Here is a 27,010-nt window from a genome sequence, read left to right on the forward strand (position 1 = left end):
TGCATTAAAACTCCGAGTAGGTGAAGCTATAAAAACCCCAAGCCTCATTGTCGACACCTCAATTAAAATAATTTAACGGCCAAACACCACGCCCTCCGCGACTGCGCGCGCATCCAAAGGCGTCGATAACTTCAAAAACAAATATGCGACTGTCAACTAGCCGTCTTGATCCGTGAAAAAACCTCAACGAATAGCCGTAACCTGTTTGTCTTAAGCTAACTATGCCATAAGTGTAATATCCCAACATTTATCGCGCTAAACGAGTTTTTCCCCGGCGATAAGGAGGCGCAAATAAGGGGCGCGGCGCAGCTCCTTAATACCATTAGTATTGCGCCTCTGCACCAATGGAAGCGCAGCCGGGATTCGCTGGCAACGCCAATCCTCGTAGGGAGCCTCCCCACTAGCGGCCGGACCGTCCCCACCACCGAGCGCTACAGCGACAACACTTATCCCGCTTATTAATGCAAGAGATTTGTGAGCGGTAGCACGTCGAACTTTTTAACTCCCCAATAATCGCATAGCACCCTTTCCGTCTTGTGCTAGTGCTAGTGACCTCGCGCTGATGTGTAGTGACAATCGGGTGTAAACATCTAGAGTGTTGTGATGATGACGTCGGACTTTACTTGGAGCATGCTTTGGGACAGCTTCAAATGTTAGCGCGACAGTATTTCCCGCTGGTCTCGTCGGTGAATCCAACCATGATGCCTTTGGCACCGACACCTATAGTGGCAGTGCCTTCGAAGCCCAAGATAGGCTTCTCCATCGACTCCATAGTCGGCGGAGCAAGTCAGGGAAGCCCCCAGCTCTCCCCGGTGCATTACTCAGAAAGTTCAGCCCCCTTATCGCCAAGCAGTGACGCGGAAAATAGACTCAACGGTTCTCCCAAGCACTACTCCCCGCAAAGATCTTCCGACGGATCCCCTCAGCCTCCCATCATGGTTCCTGGTATCCCCGCACATACCTTAGTGAGGCCTAATCCTACGTACGATCCTAACTTGGTGCCGAAAAACGGGTTTCTGCAGCCTGAGATGATGCACAACCATGGGCAGCATCCTTTCGCGTTGGCGGCCCATTTCCAAGGGGCCGCTTTAGCGGCGGCATTGAGCTCCGGACAGCATGGGTTTCCAGGACAACCGTCACCCATGCAGCATACCCAGCCCAGAGACAGTTATCCCTTGTACCCGTGGCTGTTGTCGAGGCATGGGAGGATATTTCCTCATAGGTTTCCTGGAGGTAAGTCCACAACAGATCCTTGATCAGCGGGTAATACTGAGAATTAACTAAATATTTTTGAAATCACTGATATTGCACACATTCAATATAGCGCTACTTTAAAGTGTGTATTACTTACATTCACAAATTACATTTTCGCATATATGGATATTCCATTAAGTTGCATCAGACACGACGAAAGCACATGAACTTTGCACAACTTGTTATCAATTTTTGATAGCTTTTTGAATTTTAGAAAAAATAAAATGTGACAAATGATCCGAATCACTTTGATATTACTGGTTATCGATTCTCATTCAAGACAAGTTATCAACAACCACATACACAAACGATAATTACCAGCGTGAAACATTATTTTTCCATCAAGATTCATTGTAGAATTTTTGTTCAAACCTGAATCACGGTACAGAGCAACTCACCATAGATCTTAACAAGTTTGAACAAAATGTTGCAACCTGATTACTAGTACAAATAGATGCAACTATTAGTTCTTTGGAGTGGTATGAGGTGTAGTTGTCAGTTATTTTGTGAGCTGTGACTAATTGTCTTTTTGAAAGATTTAATTCAACTAATAGTGGTGAAAGTAGCAGTTTGGGAGTGAGAGAAATATCAAAAAATTGAATCAAACGTGACTCTAGAGTCGAATAGTGTGAAAAGTCATCGAAATATCATTGAAAAGTCAGCAAAAAGTTTGCAGTGTTTTCTGTTTTGAACTCAGTTTTCATTTGGTTTCAATATAGAACAAGTTGATGGTGTAATTATTAAAAAACCTTCTCCAATTCATCTATTTTTGTCATTTCGAAGGTAAATGTTCACAGGAAATAAATTTTTTCTTCAATAATAAAATAGATCTAAAATATATACACCTACTTCTGGACTTACTATAAAATTGCCATCATAATGAAATCATTATAATCGTCCATTATCAGTCCAACGTTTGACCACAATTTCACACGAGTTTCGTATCGACTGAATTATCATTTCTGGAAACAAAGTTATCTTTGGAAACTTCCGTCATAGACCACAACTTCACCAATATATAGTGAAGTTAACACACGTTGTTACTCGTACCGATGTGTACAAAAAAAAAGGAATACCAACATCCATTCTGCAGTTTATTTGAAAAATGTCGACATTGGAACACATTTGTCGACAGTCTAGTCATACAAATAACGATATTGAACTAACAACAAACATTGCCGGACCTCTTCAAGTATTATTTCGTTATTTTAGAACCAATTAATCCAAATAATATGCGTGGGAAGAGCGATAATTATTAGGCTATTGATTGGAAAGGATCAAGTTTGAAAGTATCAGATTTCAGATAGATCAATCAACGATTGAACAAACCTGAGACATATTACCGTTAGCTCAACATTCAATTCATTGTTTTTTTCCACTGGATGATTATTTTTATTATAGAAAAACGTGTTTTGGCCAGGAATTGTTTTTGTATGCTCGTAGCTTAGATTTTTCATATTTGAACTTTTCATCTTTGAATATTTATGCGGGTTCCTCTCATTGTTTTGCTAAATAAGAAATTTATCGTTGAAACATTGAGGTCTTTCAATAGTATTTTCGACAATTCAACAGGAACAGAGTTATAGTCTTACAATAATAATATACATCCAAACATATGATCAACTCTTGTAAAATCTTGGTAATCTTTTATTTTGAACAAGTTGGAGTAGTAAATGAAGAAAGAAGTAGCAGAGGAATTAAAGTAACTTTGATATTCCATTGTGAAATATGATGAAGCCAGAAAGGAGTACCAGAACAAATGCAAGCAAATACGTATCTCAGCTTAGAAAGATTGGTAGAAAGAATCAAAAATGAATAAAGGAGTATCTGTTAACTGAATCAGTACTCAGGAAAATGCAAATGAAACTGTTAGTTTTGGGGTCTTTTCTCTGAAATTATTGAAGATAGGAATCCCTCAGAAGTGCCAATTTCCTCGAAGGTACCCAGAAATCCGATTGTACATGAATCAACCTGAACTAAAATAGATTTCTGGTGTGAAGATTCTGCTCTTTGTTGAATTGGTCGATTGATTGTATTCAATCTCTGGAATAAGTGTACTAAGCCAGGCATTTGGTACCAAATATATTTTGACTGTGTCTGGCTGCATGAAGTTCACACCTCAACCTCTTTGGCATGGAATATAGCACCCAGTAGATGAATCAACTTGGGAATAAACCAGTATGGTTCTCAAATATGAGATTCTACAATGAATGCTCACAATAGCAAGCTAACTCAGTGATCAATGGTTCGATAGCTCTGCTAATTCATAAACATAAACGAACTGAAATTTCCAAATGATTTGATTGAAGATCACTGGGTTTTTTCTCGTTGAACCAGATTTTGAAGAACAACAACTATATCTGACAAATATCACCATTGAAAACATCCCCTATGGAGTTCCTCCGTTTGTGATGTTCACTAGATTTCATTCCATTTTTTGGAATGCGAGTTCACCAACGTATTTATTTATGTGAACTAATTTGATTTCCAACTCCTAACACCCTATTCCTCAAAGTTATTGAAATCTGTGAGTATACCTATTCGTATTCCATTGTTCAGAATTTTATGAATTGTTTACCAAATCTACTCCTTTACTATGTGGAAACATTCATATCTTGAGGAAGTAACAGGTAACCGCTATATTATTGTTCTTCATGATACCACCCATGGTCGTAATAAGGAAATAAGAAAATGATAACAAAACCGCATATTAAAAAATACGTCTAACCGTTATAATTTCCTGTTTTCCATATTTTGCCACAGGCTTAAACTAATTTTCAATTACAGCTTCTTATGCTCGTGTTTTTATTCGCTTTGACGGCAGGAAATTGATGTCATTTATAATTATGCAACAAAAAATGTGTCAAAATCTTTTTTTCACTATGAGACGAAGCATAAGTTTTGTAGGTGAGCAAATAATGAAAAAAGTAGGAAAATCAATTTACATTGATTATTTTATAGAAGAAAGTTGATAAACCTAGTCATCAATGCAACTCACGGTACCTATCTTTTTGCTTAGTTGCTCTGCCTTTGATGTAATGTCTCTTGCATATAGATACAATAAATTTCTTTTTGAAGGACATAACAAAGCACTACAGAAAAATCTTCAGGGCGCTCTAAGAGCGGTGCCTGAATGAAATTAGCGTTTCACATTGGATTTGAATCGCTGGAGATTTAAACCATTTGGAAAAACATTCTCAGGAAGTTTATTCCACATGAATGCAGTTCTGCTAATGAGTTTTGAACAGTGGAATTCGAGGTGTAACGAATGAATAAGTAACATTTGAAGTCCCCTGTACAAAAAATACTATTTCGGTGTTTTCTGGGACACCCGGTATGATATGAAATTATCCAGGACGAATACCGAATCATTAATTGCGGGAGAGAAAACACGCAGAATATATTATTTCGAAAATGGAATGAAATAATTTTTTTAATGTTGATTGATAAAATCCAAGCTCAAAGGTAAAAAAAAGAGAAAAGCCACGGCAATAGTATACTTTCATTCAGTAAGACCCCTTCTTGATTGAAAATATATAGGTAGGAATTGCAACTAGCAAAGATTGAGGTTATACTGAACTGAATATGTGACTGAAGGTATTTTAATCGAAGTGAATTTACAACTATATGAAAAATTATTTACTGTTTGAAATTCATTTTTAGAATCTTTCGAAAGATTCAACAAAGAAGGCATTGAAGAACTCGTTTATGGATGTTGAGAAACCGAATCAACATTGAAATTTTTGAAATTTAAGGCATAATTTAAACGTTTTTTCATGCATTGTATGAGGTCTTTTAAAAAAATTCATGAGTGAGGATTCAATATGGTTTTTCTTCATTTGCCACTCACGGAACTACAAAAATACATACATGTTCATATGCTCGGCTGTTTTAGTTGAACCCAACGGCCATTTCCTAGAATTTACCAAACAGTCATAGTGGCAGTCACGAATATTTAGATACAGGTATCATTAAAAGTACCTTTCCAGACAACCGACATTTAAATGAGCAGATGTCCCATTTGGAGATTATTATGTGAACGCCTAGAGAACGTACTTTTCTTTTATTAATAAGTACGTGTTGCAAGCCGATGCAAATCGATGGCAAATTGACACCAACGCTGAATGTAGTACTATGCAAATGTAATTGGGAGAAAATTTGAAACGTTGAAACCATTGGTAGCGGGGTGAAAAAATAAAACCACTAAGAGACAGTTTGGATACTGTTCAATGATTAATATACACCACAGTTATATGCTTTTTTGGTTGTTATACACTGGTATATTTTCATTTATCCATTTATTCATTAACCAAATATGCTTTTTGGTTGTTATACACTGGTATATTTTTATTTATCCATTCATTTATTAACCAAATAGGCTATTTCAGCCCAATTACTTGGATAAATAAGATGAATTACCATTAGTAGCGGGTGAAACAATAAAACCATTAAGAAGCAGTTTGGATACTGTTCAATAATTGATATACAACATAGTTATATACTGTTTTTGGTTGTTATACACTGGTATATTTTTAATTATTCATTTGTTTATCACCCAAATAAGCTATTTCAGCCTAATTACTTGGATAAATAAGGTTAATTACCATTGGTAGCGGGCGAAAAAATGAAACCACCAAGAGGCAGTTTGGATACTGTTCAATGATTGATATACAACACAGTTATACACTTTCCTTGGTTGCTATACACTGGTATATTTTCATTTATTTATTCATTTATTACATAAATAGTCTATTTCAGCCTAATCACTTGGATGAACTGAATCCAAAATTATGGAGATGTGCTTGTATATCTGTGATTTGCACTGTTTGTGGAAAAGTTCAATGTACATCACTATGCAGACGATATGCAGTTATTTTTCTCTTCTTCGCCTCGTGATTCTACATCTGCTCAGTTATATATAAGATAATGATCATCAAACCAGCTTTGACAATTTTAAAGTCCATGAGCTCAAGCTCAGACTTAACAGATTGTCTCTGGTCTGCTAGTAATTTCCCTTAAAACATTCATTGATTCATTGGAATAGTATAAGGAAACAATCGTACGCCCATGACCAAAGGAGAATGATTGCCATTACCGAGCTGACATTTGCATGTTGTACCTTGAGGAATCGTCAGCAATTAATGCCTTTTTTCTCCGTTGCACCTATCACACTATTAGAGTATTAATTTCAAGACCTAAAACTAATGATAGTGGTGAGCTCTTACGTATAATTAGCGGCATCGCTAATGTGTAAATAATTACCGCTCCTCAAGGTAGTATCTACCGAAATGGTCGGTAATCACAACTTCTAAATATGCCCTAACAAATTATCACTGGTTCCTTCCCCGGCGAACCACTCGCCCATAAGGGCATATTAGCATCTTAGATTGCTTTATCGCATGTTGGGGAGGCCATGACGTGGTGACTTGCCAACTTGCTTTGAATACGAACAACGGAATAATTGTTTATTCGAGTTTACCGGTGGGCACAAACATTTGACACACCCCCTGTTTTTCTTCGTTGCTTCAGCTATCTTTGCTGCATTCGAAATATTGAATTTGTTCACAAAGAGGTACTTTTTACGTAGTTGATTGCACATGGTTCTGTCAGATGGCCTGCAAGCTCACCTGACTTGAATCCTTTAGACATCATCTAGGACCTCGCTGCTTGTCGAGGAAGTTGTTATGGAACAAAAAAAATTGCCTTTTCGATTAACTGATAACAGAAATAAATTGAAAAGGTCATATGTGGAAATGCAGCTAATTTATAGGGGATCTTGGCAATGGTACCATTCTTAATAGAAGAGCATGACATCTATTCGGATTCAATGGCCTTTGTCTGCGTGTTTCAGTATGAACTCCTGTGACAACAATCGAAATACTTCATTCGTTGCTTTATCGCTTTTGATGATGCTTACCGCAGTGATAGACGAAACGTGAGGCAAAAACCCCAATCGAAAGACTGAGTTGAAACTGAAGCCGATGTGCGGCAAGAAGTTATTCTGAGCCTCCAGTTTTCTATCATTCATGCTGCTAACATTCTAAAATCTATAATGGTGTAGCGATACTCAAATGTTCCTCAATGTTTTTGAAGCAAACTCCAATAATGCACAGAACTCACTCAACAAAGGTTTTCTCACCAAAAACCCTGAAATTTCAACAGTTACACACCATTATTGGTGATTGAATCAGCAGAAAGCAACAGCAACAGGTTCGTCCTTAATATATGTTTGAACAAAACTCCATTTCTTCCAATGTAAGAATATGTCATAGTATAGTTTTCAAATTGTGTCTAGATCTGCCTTGATATAGTCTGGAGCATTGAAAATATGTTTCAAGACTGAATCTTCTGCTTCTTGAAAATGGATAACGAAACAGTTACGGCGTTTACAAAAGACGAATAGAAGTGGATCCAGAGCCGATCCTTTGGATACTCCATAGAATTACGGAGTTAGTCCTATTGTTTCCATTTCCAGGTTGATCTGAGTGACCTTCAGTTTCATGAATAAAGAACAAATGAAATAAATTTGTATTACACCACCGATATAAAAAACCCTGAATGATTCATTGGCATGGCTTGTTTTAACATGTCCATTATTCAATGTCCTAATTGAATATGTTTCGTGACTTTTATTTCGATGTCAACCTCAATATTCAGCAAAGGTATTTACTGTTATTCTTTAAATTGGCCGTAATCAGCGATATGTATTCAAAGCTCCTCTTTGACAACTATTAACAAAATTTCGTATACAAATAACCGTATTTGAAAGCCCATCTCTGATGACCATTAGCGACTCACCAAGGAGGTCGACAATAAAAAACAGCAATTAATGCAAATGCTTCCGCAATTATTATAACAAACTAATAAATCGCCATTAGTCTCTCATCTTTATTCAAGGCGACGTCCTATTTGGTATTTAAAACAATCGTCGATTTTACCATGCGAAAAATAAAAAACATATTCTCTTTAAGGCTATTACCTCAGTTGAATTCAAATGAATATTAAGTCAATCTAAGAATTCTCTGATAGCATGCACTCTAATAGAATTACAATTAGGTACCGTGGTTAGCAACGTTTATATAGTTACAGGATGTTCTGTTCATGCAGGTCTTCCTTTTTCCTAACGTTCAATCTCAATATCTCGCCAATTCATTAGCTCAAGTCGAAGTAAAATCGAATACTCCTGTACGAGCAGTCTGGGTTCCGCAAAAACACGGCTTTAGGCTCACTCTCGATAACGCAGACATTGACTGGGTAGACAGTGCTGAAAATCTTGGCGAAATATAACCACCAGAAGTTACAACGTATACAAAATGCTTGCATGCGATTCGTATGTTCGTATGTTGTATGCTTTCCAAGAGAAACTAGTTTCTCTTGGAGAATTTGTTTGTTATTGTGAGATTTATTTCACTACGGAGCTTCCAATTTCAACTTTAATAGCTTATCTGGATTCATAGAGAAAAAAACCTGATTGAATTCCATTCAGAAGAAGAATACTCAGAATCAACATGGAAACATAAGATCTCTCGATCCGTTGGTTCGCTCCAATCTCGTCTGAAACCGTGCTAAAGTATCTGAAACGTAGCTTTCTTCGAGATCACCCCATCATCATTTTCAATTCCCACATTAGGAATCACACGTTGGAAGGTAAGACCTCGTTAGTCCTTAGCTCGCACAAGTTTCGACTTTCGAGAGTTGTCGTTCGTAGAGGGGCGGAAAATGGAAAAACAGGTTTGTTCAAAAAATTTTTTCTGATTTTCCGAATTCAGGAATTTTGCCATGAGCCATGACCCGCAATCACAGTATAATGGTTCTATTGACGAATGTATATCAGATCCACTTACAGTAAGCAACGGCATATCACAAGGTTCTATCCTCGTCCCTCTGCTCATTAGCTTGTGTGAAAAAAACGAAGTACGACTCACCTTGGACGATATCCAGTTGCATTTCACATTCAATTGTTGAAATATACGCTACAAGTCTCGATAATCAAGACCTTTATTATGTATTTGATATTTCCACTGCGGATAACCTCAGACTCAATGCAAAAAAAAATTTGGAAGTGAATCTGGGAGTGATTCTAATGGGCTAATTCTTTGGGCAAGCTCTACAGAATAAAAACCCGGAGGCGCTCTGAGATCAGTGCTTGTACGAAAGTAGCGATTCACATTGGATCTGAATCGCTGGAAAATGAATCCATTTGGAATCTTTGATATGTACTGCATTCCATTAGATTCAAAAAAACTCTCCTAACACCGTACAGTGGAAGTTCATTCACTAAAACAATGGAAGGAATACTCGTCAACCTGGAAATCACTATGAAATCTTTATGAATTATTCAATTGTGATTTTGAACAAATCGTAATTGATTCTCCTATTCTATCATCTCAAAATCTTTCATTCACTATTGTTGGATGAGAAATTTCTAAAAAAAATGAAGAATCACTTGTATGTGGAGTAATGCAAGTATGGCTTTGTACTAATCTACTTCCTGTTCAGTCAGCTGATGTTTTCCTAGAATCCCCGGGAAATTCCTCCTTTCCCTTCTACCGCTGCGTGGGATAATTAATTTTTCTACATAATCATATTCCGATTTTTTATATTCCCAACATCTGCTTTACGTAGCAGAATAATGACAGTCCTCCGTCGCGTTTATATGACAATTAGAAGTACTAAGTACTTTTTAAAAACACCTCTCTTAATGTTGTTGAAGAATAATTAACCATAATTATGGTCGGTGGTATTTCTTGTTTAGCGGAAAAAATAATGCTTAATTCACTAACAAAAACTAAAGTGCAGGTATATTAAATGATCATTAGAGGATTGAAGTGTGAGCATGGTTCGAGTGTATTGAGTTTACGGAAAGATTAATCGACTAAGTGGCTAGCGAAGGCCGAAGGTGATACATAATATCTTTCCCGGTAACGGTGTGGATATTAAGTCAACATGACACCTTTGAAGAACAATTACAGAGTTATGGGAAAAGAATGAAGCCGTGGAGTGGTGAATTCAGTTCTATAATCAACTTGCATTACGAAAGTTGTAACTGCGAATGATTGTATATTGAAAACATTAAAAGATGATGATGTGGAAAGTACTTATCTGCATCTCCTACGTTCTCATATCTGTTTCCATAACAGTGAATTGGGATTAACCATCAACAATGCTCTCTAACTAAGCCAGAATATCATCCACAACAGAATTTGCATTATTTCACTCCTTACCAGTATCTGATCGTCTATATTCTCTCTGATAAAATGTAAGAAAATTAGTCCCATTATCTACGTGCAATTGCCAGTGAATACCTGGCAATCAAAGTCCTAATATTTCCTTATAGAGGTTTCAATAAAAATATCCTCAATAGATTTCGAACTTATTCTCAATTAGTAGATATACAAAATTGATGCTTAAAAAAATGCATTTCTGTTAGGTTAGTTGTTCTATTGAATTTATATAACAAGAGGGTAATTCAAATTCTCTGGAGTAATGATGTCTTCAATGCATCTCCAAATTTTTAGAGTACGGGCTTTGACAATCAAGAAAGTATTGAGCTAGAATATTTCTCAATAGTTTTTCCAAATACAGCATTATGCAGCAAAAATGAGTCGCTCCATCCTCACCAATTTCGTCTTTTGTGATCACCGAATAACCTAAACATCGTGAAAATATGTAATTTTAAAAGAATGGTAGTTTCCAAGAAGCATATAGCAACATGTTATTAGAAACTACAAAAAATATTCGAAACAATCACCGTATGACATGATTATGTCCGATATAATATCGCTATTAGATCAAATTAAATTTTAATGAATAAATTACCGATATAAATTCACCGTGTCAATTACTGAAAGGCGTTTATAATCCAGCCGTTCATAGTTACTTTTTTACTACCTCAACCACGATATTTAAGTTGAACGAGTAATAGATAACAGGTCGTAAATAACATAGTCAAACCACTTGATTAGACTCAGCATAAATAATTAATTTGCAGTAATTGTTGTTTATTATCATGTATTTTTGTGGTATTAAAAACCCCCATATATTGTAGATGAACAATTATAAAGTTATTACCTTCATGAAGAAATAATTCGGTACAGTAGAAGCACTACTGTGCCGATGATGATAACATAAATTTGAACTTATTCACACTGAATATAATCAAATTGTTAATCAACACCTTCTGTTGGTGAGAATCGTAGCCTTTCGGCAGTTTGGGAATCACACGTTGAAAGGTAAGACCTCGGTAGTCCTCAGCTCGCACAAGTTTCACAACTTCTAAGAGTTTTCGTTCGTATGGGGGCGACAGCTGATTAACGGAAAGATTTTAAACAGTTTTGAGTCGGTCGGGTTCAGACTGAGAGATACGGTATGATACGAAAGGTGTTGCTCTAGATTCTTATGGAGGATAAGGAATGCGAAGGACTTTTTTGAGCACAATAGAAATAAACTTCAACCAGTTTTCGAGTTTTTCCATCCTGCGTATCACTTGCATACACTTATGCCGCAACAGTCAATAAATAATCAATTATCAGCTTGGTCGCGCATTCAATGAAAAAATTTCGATAATAATTGTACTCACGACTTCGCTGATTATAATTCAATTTTGCAAATTATTGTTTATGCAATACAGTGTCGGTAAATAGCTTGTTAGCGCTGGAAATGATGTAGGTGAAATCGGTAAAATTTATGCAGTTTGCTCGTGTAGTGCTTCGCAATTGCTGTACAATACTCACGAAGAGAGAGAACGGGAAGAATCGCTTGAGGCAAACTGTTTCAATAAAAAAGTTCATTTCTACTATTCAAACGGCCGCTGTTGTACTGGGGATTGAATGGAAATGAATCATTTGTCTCAAACAAATTTTGCAAAAGTACCGCTCGTAGAGTACTTCAAACATTTTCCTGTAGTGTAAAGTGTTTTGTCTGTGAAAAAACTTCATCGCGAGATTTTAATAAGAAATCAAAAACTGCTAGATCAATTGAACACAAAGCAGATGATGGTGATGTATTTTTCATGAGTTCCAATAATTCATATAAACAATTTTCTAGTTAAAGATAAATAGGTAGCCAATACGGATCAGATTGTATTTGTTGAATCAGAAGTAGTGGAGAAAACTATTCTCCGTTTTATTTTTGACTTGGGGTGACTTACGTCCTTTATCCAGGTGCATTCAGTAGGGGATATGAAATGAAACATATCGATCAAATATAAATTACAAATGATAAGGGTGGCTCCCTCACTTGTGCACCTCCACGGAGGGAATCCCAAGAAGGTTGAAGAAGCCGCTCAACGAAAGTAACATCGCTGCACCTTCCAAAACCTTCGTGAAGACCACCATGAGACACCTCAAGGTTGCCAAAGACAGGGTGTGTTCGGCGAGTCTTGGGCTACACCTGCCAATATCTACACCAGGTGTATCCCATTCACCATATAGATGATTATCATGATGAAGATGGGTCCAGAATTTGTCGTTCAATTTGAATATCGGGAAAGACAATTCGTTGAGGGTAAAGATGAAAATTTTTCGGGGATCAAATAATGACATAATTGTGCTTTGATAGAGGTGAGATGAAGGCGAGCAGCACAAAATTGTTTTCGATTAGACTATCATTGAAATCAATAGTAAACGTCATTTCGTAATTTCCCACAAATCGTCTCATAAGGATATTGTCAAATCTGATTTCTCAACAAATTCATATCATCATAAAAAGACAGTAATGGTTAGTTTTTTACATACTATCGAGAGGCCATTTCAAAGAATACTGTTTTCATGAAATAATTTGCTATCAACAACGGTTAAGACGCATTAATTCTATTAATTATGGAACAAATCCATCCAATTTCAAGAAACGACAGCGAAAGATTCACCAACCGAAAAATTTGCTATATGATTCAATAGAAACTTGGATACATCTTCACAAGTCGATCGCTTCTATTTCAAAACTGAATTATTTGCTTTCACATCCACCATAGGCTCCAGATTTGATCCCAGCGACTATTAACATTATGAAACTTCAAGAAGTGCTTCCGGGAAAGGAATATAGCTCTGATGTAGAGAAACATGGATATTATGAATAATTTCAACACCTAGACCCATGTTTCGATCACCAAGTGATCATCTTCAAGAGGAAGACTGGAGTTCAATCTTCCTCTTGAAGAAGAAATATTGCATCACAAATGAATATTATGATTGTTTGATTCGATTGTGTCACTTTAGAAGAGGAGAAAATATGTAAAGTATGAGTTTCACCAAAAAAGTATTTTTTATATGTTGGTAGGACATTCTTTATGTCTTACTTAAAGAATGGAAAAATTATTAGATTATTATCTCAATATCACGTCCAGCTGATCCAATTCAGTGAGATATTTAAACATTTGATAAAAACTACGAGATCAATCAATTGGTTCATTATAAAATCATGGTAAAATGGATTTTTAATGCAAAAAACAAAGTTGTGCATTTTCATATTAGTTTCGCATGATAACAACGACTCTGTTATATGATATTACAGAACGATATAATGAATGGAAGTTCAGAGTTGAGGAGGTTGACAAATTGGTAATTGTTTCTTGTTAACATTTAGAATTATCTGATAACTCAATACTCATCATATAGAAATCTTTTTTATAATTAAAAAGAAAGGGAATACTCATTTTGAGACTTCTGACGACATCCTCATTATGTGAGAGTACAAAATTTAATTCTAACAATTTTTCATGTAATTTAAATTGTTTAATGTCATTTTTGGTGACATACCCACGTTGAGCTGTGACATTGAATTTTCGGCAGTTCTCAGCACATTATTAAACTGCTTGTAATGTCCAATTCTCGTATTATATTCAACAGTTCCCCTTTTAATTATTCAAATTGTCCCATAATGAAGAAACTCGCCTATTAAGCGGTTTTTAATGTTTTAATTTCTTGTTTATGTTATGTCTCTTGTGAAAGGCCCTGTGGATTATTAGCGTGGATTGTAGGTCAGCTTGGTCATTACATTATCTGAGAACGGTCTAAGTACAGTTGTTGATTCAGTAATTAGCGAATAACGTTGAATGGGGAAAAAAGGATTCATAAATTTCATTGTACACCTGTTAGTAGGTGACGATGTATGCATTGATATACTACTTTCACTTGCATTAAGTGTAGATGAGATACATAATCTTTCTTTCGTCTAATACGACGTAGTCCCAGAATACAAATTTTTTTGTGTTTTAACAAAAATAGTCAGAAGTAACATCATCAAAAATTCTTCAAAGACACTTCTGAGAATCGTCATCGGAGATTAAAATAGCTCTGTATCAGATTTAACCACTTCACAAATCAATTTATATTATGGTACCATGGTCCTTGAGATCATAGAGACCCGAGTTCATGATGAAGGCAGAATTTCGAATTGAATTGCCAGTTCTAGACGTGAGAGGACACAAGACAACCGAATCAACCTGAAGGACTCATTTTCTTTTTCAACAAGGATCTTTGATACTCCAAAAAGCTGGAAAAGCAAAACTTATCATCATATTGCTTTCTCTCAAAGTTATCCAAGTTGATCCAAGTATACCATCAGAAAAACACAATCCGCTCTAACGTGAAACCACCAGTATCTTATAATAAGAAACACTGTGCTGATAAAATTATCATTTGCATTCATCAGAGCTTGAGTTTATGGTACACGATGTTTGGGAACTTGGTTAATTAGTGTTGAAGAAATCGATAGACCAAGTACGCTACTTTGATGGATTCCGATATGACACCTGAATCTTTCTGTAATATTTCTCTCCACTTGGGAATATGTTTTGTAGAAATGATATGCATCAATCGTTGACAGGACTCGAAGTCCTAGATGCTAGACTTTTTCGGACACGAAGGAACTCTCAATGGTATCAGAAGCTCTAGCTAAATTGAATGTCGTAGAGACTACATATTGTCCATCGTCCATTTCATCGACAGTTTCAGTTAAAAAGTCACTTCCAAATCGTTCTTATAACTGATACGTTCTTTTTGCAATAAGTTTCTCTATTTTTTCTATATGTGACAGATTTGACCAAAACTTGGTGAAAATATTTCTTGATGAACCAAGGATTGAATCGGATTGAAATACTATAGGTTAACTTTCAACTCGTGAGAAACTCTCCAGGAGCTATCAACACATTGGTTATAGAAGCTAATATAGGTTCAACTATAGATTTACGATCTTTTATAATCGATACTGTAATATCATCGTGCAGGAGCAATCCTGCGAGTTACGGGGTCTTACTTTTCAACGTGCAATTCTTTTAATATTCCATGGTACAGTTACTCAACGTTTAGGAGGGGCAGGACATTTTTCCACGAAATCGTCAATTTCATGAGTGATAAATTATAGCTCAAAGCCTAGGTAATTCCCAGAATAATAGTCCATGAAATCTTATCTCTACGTGCCAATGAAATTTGTTGAAGAGTTAAAAATTTTTGTTAGACTTATTTTATCGTTTTTACACGAAAAAATTCTGGTGGTTCCACTGTTACAAAACAATCAAGATTGAAATATTTTTGTATGAATGCACAAAAGGAGAAGCAAAATTGATCCCGATCCTCAGACTCATTATCCGTGGCTAACTGTCCCATTCCCCGTTAATCATATGAATTACAAAACCATTACAAATTTCTTGTACGATGGATACTTGTTACCTAATTAGTTTTAAATGAGGTGTTAGGATTCACTCTCAACCTGACTTCCAATTTCCTCGTTCGTTGAATATTTATTCACAGAATAATTACCGCAAAACAAAACAAATCGAGTTTTCCTACAAAGTGCAAATTATGAAGGTTATTCGAGTGCAATTAGTTATGCAGATAAGGACCATTCGTATTTTGCATGATAAGTGATAGTCTGGAGAAACTAGTCAATCTGTTGGAATTTTCAGTTTTACCGATCACTGAATAACCTAAAAAACTAAAAAAAAGCATGATTCAATCGAAAATGAAGAATATTTTCAATAGATCTCCGCTTCTGGAAATACTCACAGTAGTAATGATGACTTATGTTCTTACCGCAACTTATTTTGTGTGGACTTCAGCTGAACGGTATTTTCAGAGTGATTCTTCCACAACAAATGCTTGACATGACTCTTATATATTCGACCTATATATTTTTTCGAGTCATTTGAAAAACTTTTTTCAACATCAAAACACTAGTGGAAGAAAATAGTCACTTGTGTTATATCGTTGGGAAGATAATTTTATATTCTATCATTTGGTCTGAAAAATATATACAAGGTTCTTCGTAAAACTCTTGAATCGGGTCAATTTCCAATCAAACCCAAATAGGTTTACAGTTGTTTTTCCAGCAGAAATATTGGCTCTAATGAACTACACCGTTCAAGAACAACGGTGACTATATGAATGACGCTATGCACAACGATTTTATTATTATCTTGTTGATTTTCTCTGGCTGACATTGAAACGCTGGTGCTTATTCTTTGTCTTTTTCAGGCCAGTTCAACTGCAATACGAGAATTCGTGCAACAAACAATAATTACCAAGTTCTTGTATATCTTCATGCAGTCTTGGCGTAACTGGTTGCATTCTTTATATGCAAAACAGAGTAAGAATACGAAATGCGTAAAGCAAATAGCTACAAATTGTTGCTGGCTACTCCACATCTTTATTAACTGGTGATTTGGGAGGATCAGCGATATCGTGAGAAGAATTTGTCTTACGTATTCCTTTGAAATTCATGGGTGCTAATGCACACAGTTTGTTGTAGTGGGGTATTTTTCGTATAGGTCTTTAGGTGTATGATCAAGTTCTCCCCCTTTGGAAAATAAAAGTTTTGGTTCTCTACTTCTCCCATCTTCATACAAAACATCTTTCAAAGAAATGTTCATGTAAAAATACTTGTATTTATAGTAGTATTTATTATTTTGTATTTGGTTTACAAAGGAAATTAACGAATTGTTGAAGAAGATGTTTAGGAAATTAAGATTTGTATCTGATCTTCTAGCAGTACAGTTCAACAGTTTGAAACACAAATAGGATTAGAGGAGATATCATTCATTAAAAATCAATCAATGTGTACGTGCATTCTTCAAAAACCGATAGAATAGAGACTCTATGACCATTTATTTCTCTGCACATCAAACCCTTCAAACAGAGTACGTAATTTACAAATTCTCGCATGTGAACAGGGAGGACAAGGGCTCATCACACCAAACCGATCTGCGCCGTTAAAAAAGCTAACGTGTGAATGACTCCATTATCCCATTCAATTCATAAAAAAGCATTATCCTATTTTTTACGCGTCAAGTTTACGGTCTGGCGATTGCGTAACAACGACCTTTTTTAAGGGGCGTGAAACTAGATTAGGGCCATTGTCAAAGTCCATTATTAAATTAAACTATTGAAGAGTCAATCACAATCTCGTTAGGGAGCAACTGTTCAATGGGGAGCAAATAGGATCAAGTTTGATTCTAAAAAGAGAACAGTTGACACTGTTCAAAATGGCATCCGGTAAATAGGTTTCGGTGACAGATATTGTTAGAATTTGGGATTGTCGGTTTTTTAGGCGAATTTGACGAGATCAAAATCGATTTAATTATTCGAGTTTGAACTCGAAACAATTGCCCTTTCCTTATAATGATTTGGCAAATGCCTTTCTGCCCCTTTTCAGCTCATTACTATATGAAACAAAGCACTGCGCAAACAGCCGGCAAAATTAAGCAGGCAGTTGGGAATGATTCTGTTGATGAACTAGTCTATGGTTGTTTGGAAGAGCATTAACACGCCTTGTTCGATTTTCGGTACTGGAATCGAATCAAAACGTATTGGAAAAGCTGACAAGCTCGAAAAGTGAATGTCCCACGATCTAAACCATCGACAGAAATGGTCAAGTCTCGAAGTCTGTTCTCCTTTGCTTTTGCGTAACCAAAACGATCCAGTTTTGGATCGAATCATCACGTGTGATGAAAAGTGGATTCTCTACGACAACAAGAGACGTTCAGGGCAGCGATTGGACAACGATGAGCTACCCAGGCACTTCCCAGAGGCTAAAATCCACCGAAAACAAGACCATGGTTACTGTACTGGTTACACAGCGGCTGCTGTGATTCAGTATAATTTCATGAAATAACCATTGAAACAATTCAATTCCTCCTCATATTTTCAAGGAACTCTTTCACAGATCCTCTTCGACAGAATCCCATCTTGTACCCGCTAACATGATGAATTGATATGCGAGAGCAATCGCTCACAAAACGAGCATTCCGAGAGCCAATTAACTTTCATTACTCAGACTCGGAATCGAAATTAATTCGATGAAATTAAAACATAACGCAACCGGCAATTTAATCGATGTCGTGATCGTTACTTCAGCGCCATCAGCGTTAATCCGCGAGAAATAATAGTCATGATGAGAGCCGTGGAACTCGACACTTCGCCCTTGAGTGGTTTCTACCTCATAGGTGGGTTGTTGAATGGTGATTGCATGGTGGAACAAAAAAACGGTGCAGTTTTTGTGTAACGGATCACATTTCAACAGCTCGCCTTCAAAGGTTCGGGTGTAACCCAAAGATCCGTTCTTGGGCCATTCATTTTTTTTTGTATATGTCTCAACTACTTCCAAAAGCATATCGTTGCAAATAGGAACGGTCTTATGACCATTTCCGCGAACGACACTGGTCTAGATTCTTGGCCATACTGAACACTTGTGATGGCAAAAAGATTTATTTTAAATATTACAGGATTGGCTTACTCCAAAGTGTTTATTCACCTTTCGTAGCTTGATAGCAAACAGTTGTTGGACTACAGTAGGGATGAACTACGATGTCTAACAGGCCTTCTTACAAGTCACTGTCAATTGAATTATCATATGCAGCGATTCGGACTGTCGGAAGACAGTGTGTGTCGCCTCTGATCGTAAAATGATGAAACAGTGGAGCACATAATTTGTATCTGCCCCGCTGGGAACCGAATCAAGTCTTTAGAGTTCGGCAGAGCCGTACTCTTACCATATGATCTGAAAAACCATTCATCATACAAACTAATCGGCTTCGTTAAGAAGCTGGAGCTACAATAAACACTTGCGGATTGCGGTGGAGGGTCGAATAGGCCCACTCACTTTGACCTAACCCAAGCTAACGTAACTAAGGTTGGGCAATTATTATCCTTGTCTCCTTTCCTCAAATTTATGGAACATAATATAATAGTTAACATTGTAAATATCGCATTCAACACTTCCACATCAGCCTAAAGGAGTTCGAATCCAGAGGAGAAGAGATAGGATTAGAACAATATCTTCTGATTGATGGTGAAACTAGGACAGTTACATATGAAATGCAGAGTACTTGGGCCTATCCTGTTCAATACATGGATGTTTTAGCATGTTATTTGAAAACAAATTAAGTGGTGATCTTCGCAAATGGTACCGCAATCAATAACATGAAAAAAAAACAGTAACTGATACTGCTCAAAAATGACCTGCAACTATAACTGATCGAATGGTTTAAATCAACAATTCGAAAATTCTATTTGGAAATATATTATTTCTGAAACGTATTTCGTGAAGTATTTCGTATTTCGTATGGTATTGGGAACAATACCATATCATAATGCTAGTGGGTATTACTAGAGACTTTTTCCAACACCAAACCGTTATTTCAACACCACGACACGTGTTTCGATCACCACGTGATGATCTTCAAGGGGAAGACCAATCTTATGTTGTTTCCTCTCAGGATCTATGTTATCGTCTCTTCTTCTCCTAATTCCTCCCAGTTATTCTTCTGTTTCGTCTTCAAACTCAGTTTATTTCTTTCTTCTCTCTTCCTGGTGATCCAGTGATATTTGTCTCATCTCTTTATTCAGCTACCAAGAATGAAACGTTTCACATTCCAACATAATCATGGGAAAATTTTTTAATGACAGCAAACTAACATCCTTGGAAACTTCCTTGAACCCGAAACTTGCTCACAACCTACTCAATATTAAACAATCCGATATAAAAATATCAGGATTTGCACTTCCGCTTATAACATCGATTAATATCATCTGTTTATGTTGAAGGCGAGATTGGACTCAAAACAGATCCTTGTGGTACACTCTGCACAATTAGTTATTGTGGATGGATGAATTTTTATATTCTCCCTCTTCCATGCCACATCTAGATATTTCTCAGTATAATTTGCCATTTTTCTTCAGTCAAAATCCCTAAGAACTCATAAAATTTTCCTGAAGTAATCGGTCACCAAGCTACAAATTTCATTATTTTCTCCAAATGCTTTTCTAACCAGTTACTCAAGATGTTAAACCCCACACCATAAAAATAGTAATGATTGAACACCAATAGCTCACATTAACAAGTATTTTTTAGTCTAACCATCGTTTGATTCCTACAAAACTTCTCACCTGTACAACCGCTATTCCTCTCTTTGTTACACCACAAGGAACAATAAGCATACTTCAACAGGGTGTAGGCCTTGTGTGTGTAGTGTTGGCGATTTCACGAGTCAATTAGACTGTTTGCGTGATCTTACGCCATTAGAGTGGGATAGCTGAGATAGTAGAAGAGATATAACGACTCAGTGACAGGGACGGACCAGGAAAATGATTCGCAACCCAGAAATACGTTGTGAACAAACTCGATTGATTGGGGAAACGGTGGAGACAAGTTTGAGTGTTTTGATTATGTTCATTCACCCTTATATATTTTGTGTATTAACTCAATTTACATTTATCTGTATCACTTTCAATGAAAACACCTGCCACAATAGTTCTATTTCAGAATAAAATCCGTCTACAGTCTCCGCCACTGTGAGTATACATCATTCATTTACTATACCTCCAAATTTTGTGAAAATCTATCGTTTGCCTATTCTATTCTACAGATGAGATGAATGTTCCAAATATGATAACATGAAGAATTTAATTTGTTATCTGATATGAATCAACAATTTGTTCGTTGTCAGCTGTGATATTCATATACAGGATGAGTCATTGAAAAAGAAACAATGCCGTTTCATCTTCTGGCAAGTTTTCGAGACAAAAATCTGTCAAACATAATTTCTATGTTGTATCTTCTATCCTCTCGGTAGGTGCACTAATATTACAGAACATTGTTTCACAACCAAAATTCAGATTAGCATGTTTATTAGAAATACGTTTTTGGTAGCGAAAATTATGTAAATAGAGTGGAAGGAAAATTGAAAACGTACCTACCAAATGACAAATGACAAAAATTTCTGTTTTGGGCTATGTCTGTATTAATTCGGAAACACTTCAAAATTCCATTTCACCCGAATAAAATTCATCTAAGGACGAAGCGAGTTATTTTTCTTCGAAAATGAGTCTTTGTTTTTTCTGAGGTGGATTGTAATTATCATAAATGTCTTCATTAATATGGAAAAAATTGGATCCATAGTCTCCATAACTCCACAAATGGCCAGAATATCATTCAAGAATTGTTGAGAGTTGAAAATTTTCCATAATTGTCAATCCCAAAATTATTCTTCTCAATATCTACTGCAAAAAATATTACAATGTAGGAGGGGTTGAGAATAAAAATCGATGGTAGGAAAGTGAAATTGTTGACAGTTTTCGCGAAAGAGTTCCTCTTCAAAATGAAAATCGACGGATTCAAGTGCTTTTTTTTAATGTCAAACCAATATGAAAATTGAAACAAGTAACATTAGTCAAGTCATGCCTATATCCGACCTTCGAAGTTTTGTCTTTGTTTTCAATCCATTTGGTGGTGAATCACTATTTGTTTGATGATTTTGATGGTCACCAAACTTTTACAGTTTTCTTGACCTACTAGGAAAACAATACCACTAGGTGAGTTTGTTGGTTACCTCGTTTACGGGCAGATGGGGCGATGACAAATATGTTTGTTTGTCGTTCGCTCGGGCTAGTCCGTTCCTGCAGAGTTCTCGGACCGTTGTTAGCCTACGTGTTCATTATGTGAGAAACCGACTTCACAACTTACACATCCAATAGCGTACCTTATTATTATTGTATTAACCACAAATTGAACTTTAGTACCTTCTCAAAAATTATACCTTACCTTCGACAACTTCGATAACCAAACATTATTATTTCAATTCATTATGGCTCCGGTTATTCAACAAAATAAATATTGAGTAGACCACGAAATTACAAAAATTAGCCAAGACCGCTGATTACGATTTCTAGGTTGTCCTATAATTTTCACTTTCCTATCTATTCGAACTACGATTGAAACGGTGAGATAGCGTAATATATTGAACTGTGGGTCAGGTAATGATAGATCAAATTTCAACAGGCTGAACAAAGATAGATGGTTATTATTAACGGGAAAGTGTGGGGTGATTATAGAAATTTTGGATGATTGCTTAAAAAAAAATGATATTGTTCAACTTGGTTTGAAATGAAACGAGATCCTGAATATTGACTTTTTGATGCGTTTCCAGACATGCATTCGCAGTTCTATGCCTTGCTTTCTTATAGTGGAAAGGATTGACTGCTTATCATGAATGAAACACGCTAACAGAGTTGTTACAGTTAGGATCGGCGGTTATAGGGTACTTTACCAGGTCTAGTCTAAATTTTTATGTCAAAACTTTAGCGTTTTCCACAATATTTAGAGAGCAGGTAAAAAGATGGACCTGCAAAACTCACATGAGTGATAAAATCTCAGACCATTTGATATAAAAAGAAAATATGAGGGTAGAGATAGCACTGGCCTAACGTACCTGTGGAAGAAATACATGGGAGTTGAAACCAAACAGACTATAAAGGTGGTAGAACCGGTGATAACACATACCCTTCTTTGGTGTTTTGACTAAAGAGGAAACAGAATACTGCTATCAATAAACCAGATGAAGTGTAAAGACTTGATAGAACCAACAGTAATGAGAACAATATGAGCAACAGCATTGATGACCATCCCTCCCCCATCTTGTGATAATGGAGGCAAAGCAAAGCAGAGCAGGAAAATAGCAATCTGAAACATTCACCAAGGTACAACAATATCCGAAATTAGAATTTTGGAATACTTGAGAAACAAATCATAGTTGTGTCATAAATGTCTACGTTGAACTCCAAAACTGAAAAGATGATCAGTGATCCCGAGACATGCTTGACAAAAACAGCTGGTATACAAACGAGAAGCAATATTGGTAAAGTGAAATTAAACTTTTAGCTTACCTTAATATGATGCTCCTGCTCGAGCCGGTAAACAGGCCGGAGTAATTACGCTTCACTGAAAACAACTGCGAAAAAACTGAAAATTGAAGTATAGATCCAACGTTTCTAGAAAAATATTGAACTGTTGAATTTCGTTATTGTTTCAACATGAAATAATGAATCAAAGTTGCAGGATAAACCATAAATCTTTTAAAATTACCACTCCGCTTCCACACGGAACCCGAAATTCAATTAACAAACTCTTCAGGAATTTCAACCACATAAAACTCATTTATAGGTACCATAAATGGGTTTTATTGTTCAAAAACAAAAAGTCTCACCAAATATTTAATTTGTTTCATTCGAGAATTATGCAAATGCGGTTGCATTGACTTATTTATGATGGAATCCGGTAATGCAGCAAACAAGGCGTACCACGTGATTGGATTATTATAATTTTTATGTGTATGAAAAATGTCATTGGCTCGAACATTAATTGAAACGAATCAAATAAAATCAACAGAAATGTACATGAATATCTCACAACTAGATTTAGTCCCAGTTCGGTGTGATTCATATAAATTATTTTTTAATTACCTTCATTAAAGCGATGTTGTTGGTAAGAATTTAGTAATAAAAGTTACACCGTGAAATCAAGATAATTTTAATTCCTTCTCAATTAATGCTATTGTTAAATGTAACTAGTCGGTCCTATCTTCAGATGTTAATTAATTCTTTGTGAGGAGCGTCTGTACAAGATACTGAGATGATAATGGAACAAAGTTAGGACTGGTTGAAATTGCATCAATTATTGCAATCAAATTATGCATAACTGTGTTCGTAGACTAAGCCAAGGCATTTGACACACAGGTATACCAGAGGTGTACCACAAGGAATCGTTCTTGGACCTATTGCATTCCTCTCGCATATTATTTTCACTATATTGAAACTTATGGGGGAGATAATATCATTTGCTACGATCATTTGCCCACTCACTTTGGACCTAACCCAACCTAACCTAAACTAAGTTTCAGAAAAATTGGACGATCATTTCTTTTAAACTTGTAATATTTTTACAGTAAAAAACCATCATACGTTATATTTTTTAGAAAGACAATGCAAATGGCTATCAAACCATGCTACATTATTGAATAATTTTTGTTGTGTATCAGATATAAGTGAGAAAAGTAAAGAACTACCAAAATCAAAATGGGAACCCTTCCATTATTGCATTCGAAATTAAACAAAAAGTTGTTTTTGTGTTACAATTGATGGCTCATCATCTTCTGTTTTCTCTTCAGACAGAAATTATAGCTTGAATTTACCGGAGGGTGGTTCTTATGAACCACACCTGAGGTGTTTTTGAGGCAAACGCTTTCACTTTCCTAGAAGAGAGACTTCCAGCTCATCCAAAGTGGTGGGTTGGTGTTGACGGCTTCGAATGCTTCATTCCAGTTGAGGTCAGACATGTTTGATGGAATTCAGATCTAGGCGGCAAACAGGCCACCCCAAAGAGGTGATATTGTGGGCTTGTAGGTACTGACGCATAACTCCTGCAGCATGGAGACAGGCTCCATCGTGCATAAAAATGAGACTGTGCCATCCTGCTTTCACTCTATGACGTATCTGGACATCCAACACCTCGTTAATATACCTTTGGATGTTCAGGGATCCGTTGCGGATAACTAAAAGGTCTGTACGAACATCAAGTGTTATTCCACCCTTCATTTTTGTTGATCCACCTCCAAATGGAACCCTTGAAGATGAACAGCAGAAAATGAAACGTTGTATACTCTGGCCCAGCTATCATTACCAAAAAGAGTGAATTCCAAAGGTCACATTCATTATAAAAGTTATTCATGTTGAGAAATTTAACTGATACACAACTCATCTACCACAGATGTATCTTCGTTATGTCACATTGAACTATTTTTTTCAGGTCCAGACATTCCAGGATTCCTTCTCCAGCCCTTCCGAAAACCAAAGAGGATAAGGACGGCCTTCAGCCCATCGCAACTCTTGAAATTGGAACACGCTTTCGAGAAGAACCACTATGTAGTAGGCGCTGAACGGAAACAATTGGCGCAGTCATTATCACTAACGGAAACTCAGGTGATTATCATTTTAATACGTTTATAATAAGTGTCGCTTGTTTGGTATTTCTGGTGGCCGGGGTTTTCCACGGTGGTCGGTTATGAGCATCATTCACAGAACGATTAAAACCGTTTGGTTAGGAATGGTTTGAATGAAAGTCAACACCTCGTGGAAGGAATAATCAACCGAGTCTGGGCTAACTATTATAAAATTATTGAACTGATTTGGCTGGCAGTATCATGAAAACTTCAGGTTAGGTTAGGTTAGGTTAGGTTGCTATCAGGAATTCACCATAAATGAGGTATCATAAAAACATAACGTATTCTTATAGGATGAAGAAAATGAGATTATTATTTGTTACGAGCGGTTTCGGTTTATGGGACCATTCTCCGGTGGTAACAAATAATAAAGTCAGATTAGACGAAATTAGACAACAGTTCAGATGAAATTAGACAAAAGTTATTTTCTTCATCCTACATTTAATATGATTTCCTACAAAATGAATACGTGATCAATTGAACAAGTGGAAACATTACGTTCAAATGAAATTAAAGAATATTGTCTGTGTATGTATTTATGGAAAGGTACACAATTTTTCTTGACAATTTTGGGTTTTCATTTGTCTGAAATCAAAAACTCTTTGGAAGAAATCAAATGTAAGGCCTATTTTGGGACAAATTGTTGTATTGTTGAATTGCCCACGAAAGCAACTAAATTAAATTATAAAATCGAATTTCATCGAAAAAATTCTTTCATATGTTAGCCTACAGAGTTTTCAGTACAACTGTCAAACTCAAAATTGTCAAAATTGTTCATTTTATTCCGGGGGAGTTGAAAACTATCGAATGCAAATAACATATCATTGGACTTTTAGACATGATGAATGCAATAATGAATTTACCCAAGATGATACCCGATTATTGAGAAAAAGCTTTAATGACGACATCAAACCAAATAATATAATTTTCCGAGTAGATAATGTATTGGTACTTATTGAAACAGAGGTGGATCTGATAATTGTTGTTCAGATAAATATGGGGTCAGAACATGTTGAAGAACCTCAGATAGATGAGTAATTGAAAATTACTGAATCAATTTAACACAGAAAATAACCCAAGAATGACATTTAGTATTGATATGTTGTAAGAGAGCTCCGAGGTGATACTGAAGACTTGTTGATTTTCAAATTTTCCACAAATTCATTCACGTACATCTATTAACAACAAACAATCTCAGTGCTGAGATTATTATTATTATTCGAATTTTGTGCATAACCCTCGCCTCTTCTTTGAAAATCTCTGTGGAAATATTCGAAAAATCGCAAATCCCGTTGATCCAGCTCACACAAAACTTACCCTGCCGCTCGTAATGGAAATCTGCCCCGAAAATTTAGTCACAATAAAAATTAATAAGAGATTAAAACATGATCTGCCGATACTTGCTATTATTTCAAGCAGTTATGTCGCCATTCTCTTGTTTATATTCCTAATGGAAAACGTGTGGTTGGCAGTTTTTGGTGGGCGCATTTT

The 27,010-nt window shown here is 36.1% G+C and overlaps 1 protein-coding gene across 1 annotated transcript in view; it reads left to right on the forward strand.

The window, feature by feature from the left end:
* Window positions 1–450: 450 nt before the first annotated feature.
* The window catches only part of Ems (empty spiracles), a 45,264-nt gene continuing 18,704 nt past the window's right edge, over window positions 451–27,010 (forward strand). Inside the window, exons 1-2 of the mRNA XM_023173907.2 lie at window positions 451–1,233; window positions 25,327–25,499. Of these exons, the coding sequence (XP_023029675.1) occupies window positions 651–1,233; window positions 25,327–25,499 (756 nt within the window). The 5' untranslated portion in view covers window positions 451–650. The remainder of the gene's footprint in view (window positions 1,234–25,326; window positions 25,500–27,010) is intronic.

This window comes from Leptinotarsa decemlineata, unplaced genomic scaffold, assembly GCF_025532065.1.
Source record: "Leptinotarsa decemlineata unplaced genomic scaffold, Ldec_3_MD MMD2_P_RNA_scaffold_12, whole genome shotgun sequence".
NCBI classification, from domain to species: domain Eukaryota; kingdom Metazoa; phylum Arthropoda; class Insecta; order Coleoptera; family Chrysomelidae; genus Leptinotarsa; species Leptinotarsa decemlineata.